We start from the raw sequence: 11,735 nt of genomic DNA, 5'->3' as shown, positions 1-11,735 counted from the left end.
TTCCTGCTTGAGGAGACCAAATTGAAGGGGGCCAGAGGATCCAGTAGTCTAGCAGAATTATATTCAAAGTTTTGTAGAGGGACACATCGGTCATATAAAGACCACACAAGACAATGTAATAGTTTGGCATTTCAGCAACATTGCTGAAGCTGCCTCTAGAAATGAATATGTAAGTACAATGCCACAGACGGAGTCTAGATTTCTGATTGCACAGAGGCTGTCAGCCCTTCACCAGAGATTACAGATCAGAACTGAAATAGATGGTTCATTGGAGTTCTTTCTGGTTTGGTAGCTGAATACCCCTGCCTGTAGTCATTATTTTTTGATAGGTTTTCAGTTATCACTCTTTACCTTAACTTTCTGTCTCATTTCTGACATAAATTAAAAGCTGTCTGTCACAGCACAAGTGTTATTTAGCCATTTGTAAGTATAAATTCTTACAGAAAAAATACTGAGTGTTGGCTTAGCACGTAAGTACAGCACGAATAGCTGGAAGTAAGTTGACTTTAGTTGTCATTTATTTCCTCCTCAGGGTGTCATTTATAGCCACTTACATAACAGCAAACTATATTGAAACTGGCATGGACACAGGCTGCAGCTATCTCGGCCTTTGAGTATACAGGAAATTATGAGAATTCCAGTTTGTCTGAGGAGCACAAGAAAGCAATTACTATTTAAAATAAACTCTACCAAGAGCTTAGTCATTACTTCAAATGACTCTATCAATCACCGTGTTCTTTAATAAGACTACCTTTCTTACGCGAGTTGTTTTCCTGTAGAGTTTATGCTTAAAAACAGACAGCCTCTGTCACATTTATCTTAAGTGGATCTCCCCAGGGCAGCAAGTAAATGTAAAACTCTGTTTACAGCCATTTTTCATTTCCCAAACCTTTTAATATCACACTCTCAGGCTTATTTCTCTGTCATTCACTTCATAATGTACTAAGTTGTCTTCCTACTTTCTGCTGCTTTGTATGAGGTACACCAAATGGCAATTTCGTTCTTCTTGAATGAGTACAAACTAAATCAAAGCCTGGTGAAAATACTTTCCTTCCATGATGACTTCGGAGGTGGATACTGAGGGATATATCACATCATATTAGTCAGGAGGTTATTTTTCTTCCTCTTCCCTGCAAAATGACTTCTATTTTCAAAGAGCCATCATTTTATGGTTTTGTCTATGGGTTCCTAATACTGACTGAGTCAAAGCTGCTGCAGGAAAGTATGGCTACATTTCAAAAACTATATTCTTTGGAGTAACTGGGGATTATTTGCTTTAAACATCTCAGTAATCCAATACAGTGCTATAAAACATAATTTAAAAATGCAAAGGATTAACATTTCCTTTCATAGGATTCTACAGAACTCAGAATAGGTTTCTACAAAGCTTACTTAGCATTTTTAAGGTGGCTTCTATTGCTAAGATGAAAATTGCCAGTTCTGTGAAGATTTTATTTATGTGTTTAGTACATAGAAATCTTGCCATGACCTAGAATCCCTCAGGAGTGGGATACCCCTAGAACCTTGGCTCTTTGCACACCATACATAAACTTAAATGTGTACTTAGCTCTGCAGAACTGCAACCTCAGATTAAAATCTTTTACCATTGCATTCTGCTCCTGTGCGAAGCAGCAGAATATCAACTGGGGAAGTGTGAGGTTATCATTATTCAGTGAAATAACTAGGATAATTTTTTTCCAAAGTATCTTTAAATATGAAAAAAATTCTTTTCTGGACTAAATACTTTTGTCTCATAAGACTAATTATGTTTTGTGAATGACACAAAAGACTTTATATCAATTTGCATTCAGATGAGGGTTATTTGCTGTTTCCTCCAGTGAGATCTGAAACATGCTTCAACAAGAAGAGAGATTCCGTGTTTCAGAAGGGCTCACGGGGAGTTAGTTGCTGGCAGTCTGTTTTAGAATTACACATTGGGAAAAATAAGATTTACCAGTTACATATACAGCATGAAAATCTTTTCCTGTATCAGAGATCAGAGCTCTTGTCATTTAAACAAAATGTTTTACATTAGACCACTGCATATTGGCCTTTAATGCTTGATTCTCGGTAGATAAAGATATACATAATTAGTTTCATGGGGTTAGTTGTATTCGTAAAGACAGTTTGCTGGGTATGGAGTCCTTTGGGTTTTAATTTTCTTATTTTATATGTGATGAGTAAGAGCTGTGGTCCTGGCACTTAGAGAGGGAACTCTGCTGGTGTGTGAATAGAGCTCTATGTTCCAACACTGCCCTGGGAGAAGGGTTCATAAATCCATCTCCTAATGGGATGATTTCCTAACTGGAAAGATGGGCACAAAGCCCTTTGCTGGGGCATAGCTAGAAGTTTAAAAAGGTGATTTTGTCTTATCCTCCAGTTCAGCTCATTCCATTTAAAGCAGACCTTGCAAATGATGTTGTGCCTTTCTCATTTCTCCATATCATATAAGTAGTCTCATCAAGGAAAAATCAGGCGGACTCTAGTTCCAGTGAAAAAATGCAATAATCCTAACCCGAGTCTTGTCCAGAACTAGAGTACCTAGAATCTCACAGAATGTTTGGTGTTTTTCATGAGGGAAGGATTTATTTTAAGAACTGGCTTTGCTGTATATGTCAAGCAAACAAGATATGCTTTATAGCAGATCTTGATCCATTGTGTAACACTAGTTCAAGTAAATAAAATGCGATGCCTTCTTTTTCACAAGTATGTTGTACAGTGAATCTAAGCTAAAAACTATTCAGAAATTTGGCTGGTAATGCAGAACAGTTTAAAACAAAAAAGTAGTTGAGCTAATTATGTTAAATGTGGAAGGTACTAATTCTTGGTATTTTATCTTGTTTCATAATCAAGTGACCAGGCTATTTGTTTATGTACCATTTTCTTGAAATGAGTCAAGAAAGAGATCAAAGTTCTGTTAAACAGGAAAAAATTAAATTAAAACCAAATGTTAGGTTATCATGTGAAACTTACTGGTTAGGGCTGAATAGCTTTCTGCAGCAAGAGAACTAGTATTCTTCAAAAATATTTTCATATTAATTTGTATATATTTCTTCAAAATACTGAGATATCAAGTATTTGAATACAACAATCTACAATAGGATTATAATACACGCCAGACTGAACTCCTCCGTCCACATGCTATGCATACTTTCACCAGTGCACACGAGTAGTGAAACAGTTGTGCACAGAACTGTTCCACATCCCTCAATTCATGTATTTTATTAAAAACTCCGCAAGTAGTTAAATTCATGATACGCCCTGAAGATTAACCAGTATAGGCTCAGTGGGACTCGACTGATTATTTGATCTGGAAATCTTTTTCCTACCTTCTTTCCATGCGAGCTGCTCACTTTTCGTGACCCCGATTATAGTATGCAAGGAAGAGAGAGACTCTTAGCTAACCATTAAAGTTAAACCACAGAGTATGAGCAGAGGCTGCTCAGAACAGTCCTATTCCAAGAGCAGAAAAATAACCGTCGTCTTGATGTCTTTGCTATGCCTGGTTACACGAAGGAGAGCCCCCTGCAAAGCTGGGTGCAGTGCCTGGCCACAGCAGGACCCTCCGTGGACAGTGGGGGTCCAACCAGCTGCCCCATCCCTATACCCAAAACTCAGGCACTCTTAACTCCAGAACTAACATGATCCAATATTTATTCTGTCATTAAAAAACTATTCATTTCCTTGTCTGATGATAGAATTATTGTAAAATAAATCATTCATCTTTTCAGCTAATTCTAATTACAGCTAAAATCTCATTTGGACTGGAAGTTTGCTATATTTACTTGATACTTTTGTAAAACATTTCAGACCATAATAATCCCTTATTATATTGCTACACTGCACTCTTGTCTGCTTTCTGCCAAGTGTATTCCTGAGAACAATTGCTATCTTAATGTATCATCCAGAAGTTACGGCCTAGACAAATCAGAAAAATTGTTTAGTCTGTTATAATTTGGCATGTGGTCATTTAATAGCACAGAGGAAGTCAGCATGAATGTTTGGCATTATTTTTGCTATAAATATAATGAAAGAAATTTAAAATTGGCTAGACTTCTCTTCCGCAACTGGTCTTGTCATTAGAATAATCTTTGGTGGCTCTTTATTTTTATCTGTTAGTCATCTGTGAACAGCCATTCAGACTTGCGTGTTAAGTTTTGTAGAGAAGACTCAATTCATGGATTAGAGATAACCCTGTAACACCACCTCCCTGCTCTGCTGTGCTGCATGTTGAGAGTCTCTGAACCTCGCGCTCTCTCAGTGTGAAAGTGTGCGAGAAGAGTGGAGTTGATGCGTTGTGGAGCAGTCAAGAACCTGGCTCTACTCCGTGCCATAGTCTGTGGACATGGTTATATAATTTTTCAGGCTTGTGATAGATGTGTTCTCTAATGAGTTGAATAGTGTATTTCTGTTTGAAATATTGATGGATTTTATTTTCTAAAGGTAGAACAGACTTGTCTTACATTAAAATTGAAACTTCCTAGCTTTGTGTTTCCAGAACTAAGGAACAACTACAAGTACAAAGCATAGACTTATTACCTATGTAGATAGAAGTGCCCTGCAGGCATGTTCTCACAGTTATTTAGGGAGTTCATCTATTTCTGTGCAAACACGTGGTGTATACATCTCACCGTGGATGTTGTTTTTCAGTGTGGACTAAATATTGTTTTACTGTTTCTCAGTCCTGCATACCTTGACTGATGAACTTACATGGGCAGCATTTGGGAATCTTACTGAGTTCAGGTGCCTCTCTGATGTGATTTGTTCTTCTGTGGTGGCTGGTTAACTCTGGTAGTCCCTTTATTCCTGATAGAGCTATTATTCAGTACCAAAATTGCCAACATTTGTTTCTATGAAGTTAGAATATGTTAATAGAATTCTTCCATTTGAGAAAAAGTCCATCTTAGTTCAAACCTGGCATCCACTATGTTTATGGAAGTAGGAAGCAGATTTTATTACAGATTTCTTAGCAAAACAGGATTTCAAAATTGCATGTTGTGCAATTCTAAACAACAATGGAAAAAATCCGGATGTTGCTATTCGGTCAACTGCCTGCTGAGATTTCCTTTGCTGCAGTAGAGGAATATAATTTATCTGCAGAAATAACAGTAATGTTGAGGATATCTCTAAGATCATGATCTTTTAAAAAAGACTGGAAACAATCACAGCAAATGATTCTGACAGGTCTCTATCTGTGTAGTGTTGTGCAGTGCCTGAATAAATGTGCTGCTCACAGAGAATCTGCAGACAGTCACCAGAGCAGCAGTCCAGCCAGCTCTGGCAATTGCTGTCCTCAGATCTGTATTCCATGCTTACAGGATTATGAGGTATTTTTCCACAAGAGAAAAGGAATTTCTTTATAATTTTTTTAGCTGTTCTTCCATATTTTCTGCTTGAAGAAGTAGGAAACTGCAGGCTTTCAGCAGCTGAGTTAACATTAAAACGTTTGAAAGGTTTTAGTAGATTGTTTTGATAAAAAAGAGAAAAAAGAAAAAATGTTTCTTATTAACAGAAGAAAGTAGTTTTAAAAAAGCCAAACTGTAGCTGTTTTGAATTTAAGTAATTTCACAGACTTCAGTGGAACCCTGTTGATTTGTTCTGTTAGCTTTTTTTATACCGATAGGAGTCAAGGGGCTCACTGCTGTGGCAGCCACTATGGAACTGAACAGAGTATGAACTTGAGGAGGGGAGAAGGCGAGAGGGGCAGGAGGAGGCCAGTGAGACCTTGTTGCCTGCAGCTGTAGTTGTAATTGCAGCCTATCTAGCAGTAGGTCACTTACTAAAGAGCCAGCTCGGTATTACCAGCTTGGAGTCCTTTCCCATTGTAACTCAAAAGAGAAGCAATTACCATAAATTGCCTTAGTCTTTTTTTTTTTTTAACCCAAGTAATGGATGAGAGAGAATAATTTTCTTTATCTTGAAGATGTGTATGCAGAGGATAAAACAAAAGGTAGCAAACAATTTTTGCTTTAAATCCTTATTAGTAAATTAGGCATGGATGTGCGATTCATACTTTGTTTCCAGCACTTCACACTCGAATAACTGACAATAAGCAGCATCCGTATCAGCTTGGCTCTTTCGTTATTGGTAAGCATCGTCATAAATTGTTTACTGAGGTACATAATGGTATCGAGAAGTTTAGGTATAAGAGTCATATTTGTTTACTTACTTTTGTTGTTGAGATCATTACGTCTTGTTAACGAAGAATAATTTATCAGTGAGTTTAATTTTCAAACGTGTGCAAATGTAAGCAGTTTACTTACTTTTTTTTTTGATGGCACGTTTGAAAATGTGCAGCTATTTGGGTGTACCTTCCTATGCCATTTCTGTTTGGAGCATATAAGCCCCTTGTTACAGTCCAAGATCCCAAACACCTCTCCGCCGCTCACGAGTAACGTATCTGGCATAATTAGCTCTCCTCAGCATGGCATCGAAGACTGACTGACTCAAAGGACACTCCACAGCAAACTACATCTGTAACAGCAATATCATTGATTAACTGAATGCAATTATGAAGCAGACTGAACTTAATATGTAGAATGTTTACATCGATAAATTTCTGTAGACTGAACAGCCAAAGGAGGTAATCTCAGAGCCCGATTGCTCTGTGGTTGAATTTATACCTGTTACAAGGATGTAAATCCAGAGGGCTTTACTGAATTGGACAGAATAACTCGTTTTACATCTGTGGGATGAGTAGAATTTGATGGCTTGTATTTTAAAAGACTTACTGTGGTTTAATAAAGTTAAATTACAGGGAAGCTTGGTAAGTAAATACTGCATACTAGAGGCTTAAATTTTATTTTTTCTATGCAAAACTGGGGGGGAAGGGGGGAGTGTCCTTTCCTTTTTGAATTAACTATTATCATAGAAAGCCACTATAATAACTACTGTCATATTTAAGCCACTCCCAAAATAGGTTAAATCTCAGTTTTCAGGTCCCTTAAGCCCTACTTTGTTTTTACCCCTCAACAAAGTGGAGGTATGAAATAAGACCTATAACCACAGACCTAATGCTCCACTTTTTGCATACATTTATATATTGTCAGAATAAAATGACAAAATTAATATCTTTTTTTTCTGGTTTGAGTCATCTGTAATGTGACCTCATATGACAAAAGTGAAAAATTAAATGGATACACCAAGTGTTTTACTTAATTAATGTGCTTAGGAAAGCCAGATTATGTTAGCATCTATGTGTCTGACTTTCATTTAATTTGTTGTGTGGTGGTGTAATTGAGTTTTCAATAAAAAAAAATAAAAACTTCTCTTTTTTGAGGAAATAAACTCAAATATTTAATTCCTTATTTATGAATTATTTATAAACCCTCGTCTGTCAGTGATGATTGTGTATGTTTTATGTAACTGTGCAAAGGGATGTGGATGGGAGGACGTAGCTGCTCAGAATTTGAGACAGACATCCCAAGATGTGTGGGTTTGATACTAGTGAGATGTTGCTGGAGTTACAGAATGTGATGAAGGTTCGAGCTTTTCCCTATATTCACATTCTTTCTGCTACAAATACTATGCGTAGATATCTTATTTCTCATAAAAAATAATTCTGTTTTAAAGAAGATGGTAGCATGTATTTATACATATGCCTGTATGAATGTAACATTGAGTGTTTTATTAGTATCTTACAGAAGGGTAAAGTGAATTGCACTGAAAGCTGAATCTAACAATGTAGGGACCTTGTAAAAATTGGCTGTTCTGTAAAGACTGAAAGAGAATATATTGAAAACCCCAGGGATAAGTCAAAGTGGCCTTTATGATGGATTGTTAGCTGCTGGAGCTATAGACCTTTGTTTGGGTTTCACTGTATTATGCAATTTCTTCTTCAAATATTAATTCTGACCTAGTGCGTTAAGAATTATTAGAAAGTAAGAAATCAATACATTTTGGGTGATTTAAATCACAGGGAAAGCAGGAATAAATAGCCAAATCAATTGTTATATTATCAAAAGTGTCTGAATATGTTTTTATTGGTTTATGGCATTTATTGTCACTCGCACAAAGATAGCAGAACTGGCAATCAGTGCTGCTCTCTGCTTTGATGCCTTGATTCCCAGAGGGACGTAGAAGGGCTACTTCAAGGGTCTAAATCCAAAATGTAGGTTTTCAAAGTTCTGTCAGCCAATGCGCCTGCCTAGAAAAAGATAGGTAGTTATTTCAGCGTGAAAATCTGTTGGTCATGAAAAGGCCTTTTCCCAGCCTGTGTAGAAATATTCCATTCTTGATAAGTAAATATCTTGGTATCTATCTTGGTATCTATGGCTTAACAGCTTGTATCTAAGGCTTAAGCTCCAAAGAGGGCTTAAATATAAATTAGGTATTTTTACAGTTACCTTGCATCTTGAGCTAAGTCCATTTGGAAGGATCATGAGACAGTATGATTCTCTATCTTTCAATTTCCAACCCTAACCAGCAAGTCAAGAGATTTTACAAGATGGCTGTTACACGTAACAGAACATCAAATATGGTCATTACTCAGTATTTCATAATTAATAATATAATTTTATCTTCTTATTATCTTGACATTTCCTCAGGTAGTCTTGATTTTATTTTGCTTAATAAAAAATATTATTTCACCTCAAAAACATAAAAGAACTGACAATCTCCTCCATTTTACTTTCTTTCAGGAATTGAGTTGGGAAGCTGCAGAGCATTAAAGTGATGTGTTTAATGTGTGGTGGCATCCTATGTGCAGAATATTTTATCTGAAACTTTTCAGTAGCCCCAAACTTTTTGACTTCCAAGGTGGAAGGGGTAGATTCTTGGATACTCCTGTGCCTACAAAATAACCAAAAATGAAGGAGGACAATTGTTTACATGCCATTCTTATCTGCCTGGGCATGCTGTATTACAGCCACGCGGTAACTACAGAAAAACTGAACCACACAAGGCCATCACTTCATGGTCACCATGAAAAAGGAAAAGAAGGACAAGTTCTGCATCGTTCAAAAAGAGGCTGGGTGTGGAATCAGTTCTTTGTAATAGAAGAGTATACAGGACCAGATCCTGTACTGGTGGGAAGGGTAAGAGAGAATTTCTTTTTCTTTCATCAATTAATATTATTAATTTATTATTTTAATTATTGTTTTGTGAGTTGCTTTTTTTTTGTTACTGCTTTTCCGTTGTATTAGCTGCTTCTTCAGCAGCTGCTTATTCACATAGAATTAATAGTTTTATTGTAGTTCAATTAAAGGGCTAAGCAAAGTGTAAATGCAAATTTTTCATTGACCTCAGCAGCCTTTGAATGGAGGTGTATGAGCTGTTACTTAACACAACAGCAACATGCAACAGGTACCTCTTCATCCTTTCGTTTTCAAGTTATCAGCAAAATTAAATATATGAGGTGTATTTATAGAGGGAGCTTTATATCTGTGTGTGGACGCACAGCCTGGACTAATTTTTTATTCTGTTACTGTCCAACACTAACAAACAGAATGTAAATACATAAATAAAACAGTATATTTGCCACTTTTATAAATGGTCAGCAGAACTGTCTTGACTTAACCCCAGCACAAAAAGGGTGGAGAACAGGCTCAGTGACAGCAAATATCACTTTGGGTGTTCTGGTTTAAAAGGTGGTTAGTATTGTGCAATTTGTACATGTCAATATAAAATCAATAGATCTGCAATTTGGCTCAATGTTTCCCTCATTCACCAAAGGAAAGCGTGCCTTAGTTGTGAAAGTAAGAATGTTTAGTAAGCATTTGTTACTTCTTTTATATTAAAGAAGTTGTAATTAACAACTATTTGGTAGTGATTGATTGGCTCATTCATTTCATCCCATTTGTCACTTAACAGCTTTTTATGTGCAGCCTAGTAGAATATGAGTAGTATGACATGTATAAAATCTTTGTAAAAATGACCATTCCTTCGAAGTTTAAATAAAGAACCTGTTAGAACTATCTTCACGTATATTTTTTTCCTTAAATCTTAAAGCTGGGGTCTCAGTAGCACACTACGTGTGGTAGCATGCAAGTCTGGGCAGGCAGCTTCTCTGAGTGTAGAACAGATGTGTTCACAGCGTGTGCCTGAGTATGGATTATTGCCCAATGTAAGACAAGATCCTTGAAAACTACAAAATGATAGTAATTTCATGAACTTTTTTGTTTCATAAACACATACATGAAATATATGCCACCTTGTTAAGGTATGCCTGTTTCTTGTTTTGTAGCTTCATTCAGACATTGATTCTGGAGATGGGAACATTAAATACATTCTCTCAGGTGAAGGAGCAGGAATCATTTTTGTTATTGATGACAAATCAGGGAACATCCATGCAACAAAGACACTGGACCGGGAGGAGAGAGCTCAGTACACTCTCACGGCGCAAGCTGTAGACAGGAACACTAACAGACCTTTGGAACCACCTTCTGAATTCATTGTTAAGGTTCAAGATATAAATGACAACCCGCCTGAGTTTCTTCATGAAAACTACCATGCCAATGTGCCAGAGAGATCAAATGTAGGTAGGTACTCAAAAATGCACTTCCGTTCTGGGCCTTATGGAAGACGTTGCCTTGTCAGTACATCTTGGCTTTATTTCTTACCTTTCTTATTTCTTATCTACAATTTTGGGAAGTAAAATTTGCTTCATGCTCAGCCAGTGACTCAGGTCAGCTTATCTAGTCTGCTGGTCAAATCAAACCATGCAGAGCTACTAACTGTTATGGCTAAAGTGTCTCTGGATGGTTCTTAGAACACGACTGTTTCCCCCTAGGAAGGAAGCTGAGGGTCCCCTGGAATTTATGGTGTGTGAATCCGCTGGGGTAAACATCGAGATCATTCCTTTGGCAGAGCTGTGTAATAAAGCTAAGGAGTTACTGCCACACTAGCTATTCCAGTTTCATCTTCTGTTTGAGCTTGTGTCTATCTCAGACTTTTCTACAGGAATAATTTCTCTGAAACTTACTGAGGAAAATATAAAAAGAAAACTCTATTGTCTGGCTGTCTAACAACAAAAGCAATATAACGCTTAAACTACTGAGGAAAAAGACCATAATGGTACAGAATGACTGCTGACTTTTATATCCTCACTGTTTACAACATTAATCCACATCACAGTTGGTGACAATCTTTTTGGATTGTATGTGTCTATTTTGTCGTATATAAATTGCCACGTAATTTTTTTTCATTTACCAAACCTGCAAGTAAAAAAGTTAAGAAATAGTTATGCTGCATGACTGAAGTAATCTCTGCATGGTTCTTAGACTCATTTTTATTTCTGACTGTATTCCTTCCATGTTTGCTTTCCATTTTTAGGTACATCAGTTATTCAGGTAACAGCTTCAGATGCTGATGATCCTACCTATGGGAACAGTGCCAAACTGGTTTACAGTATTCTTGAAGGTCAGCCGTACTTCTCAGTGGAAGCTCAAACAGGTATTATTGAGCAGTTTATTTGAGTAGGACCTCATAACTGGAATGCATTAAAATGAAGAACTAAGTATATTGACTGAGGCAGTACAGCTGGGTATATCTACCAATGTGTTTGAGCAAAGGGCTCCTTCATTCTCTCTTGATGCAGCTAAGCTCTTTTGCAGGTTGGTCCCCTGGTGTTTGGTAGAGCTTCAGGTACACTACGCTAGAAAGATGATACTACTTATTTTGTGGTATGATAGAGATGGCAGTTTCTGTGCTGAACTGTAATTTTCCAGGGTTGTTCTCTGTTCAGTTGTGTTCAATATTTGGGCTGCTTCCCTTGCATAGCATGATGCACAGTGTAG

At 37.0% G+C, this 11,735-nt stretch overlaps 1 protein-coding gene across 1 annotated transcript in view; it reads left to right on the top strand.

The window, feature by feature from the left end:
* The window catches only part of LOC104501151 (cadherin-11-like), a gene marked incomplete at its 3' end in the record, with an annotated part of 21,140 nt that overhangs the window by 9,031 nt on the left and 374 nt on the right, over positions 1-11,735 (top strand). Inside the window, exons 2-4 of the mRNA XM_010144916.1 lie at positions 8,640-9,035; positions 10,184-10,478; positions 11,272-11,391. Coding sequence (XP_010143218.1) covers positions 8,808-9,035; positions 10,184-10,478; positions 11,272-11,391 — 643 coding nt within the window. The remainder of the gene's footprint in view (positions 1-8,639; positions 9,036-10,183; positions 10,479-11,271; positions 11,392-11,735) is intronic.

Source organism: Buceros rhinoceros, unplaced genomic scaffold (assembly GCF_000710305.1).
Source record: "Buceros rhinoceros silvestris isolate BGI_N320 unplaced genomic scaffold, ASM71030v1 scaffold18620, whole genome shotgun sequence".
Taxonomy (NCBI): domain Eukaryota; kingdom Metazoa; phylum Chordata; class Aves; order Bucerotiformes; family Bucerotidae; genus Buceros; species Buceros rhinoceros.
Note: the sequence above shows the minus strand (reverse complement) of the source record. Positions and strands in the feature narration are given on the sequence as shown.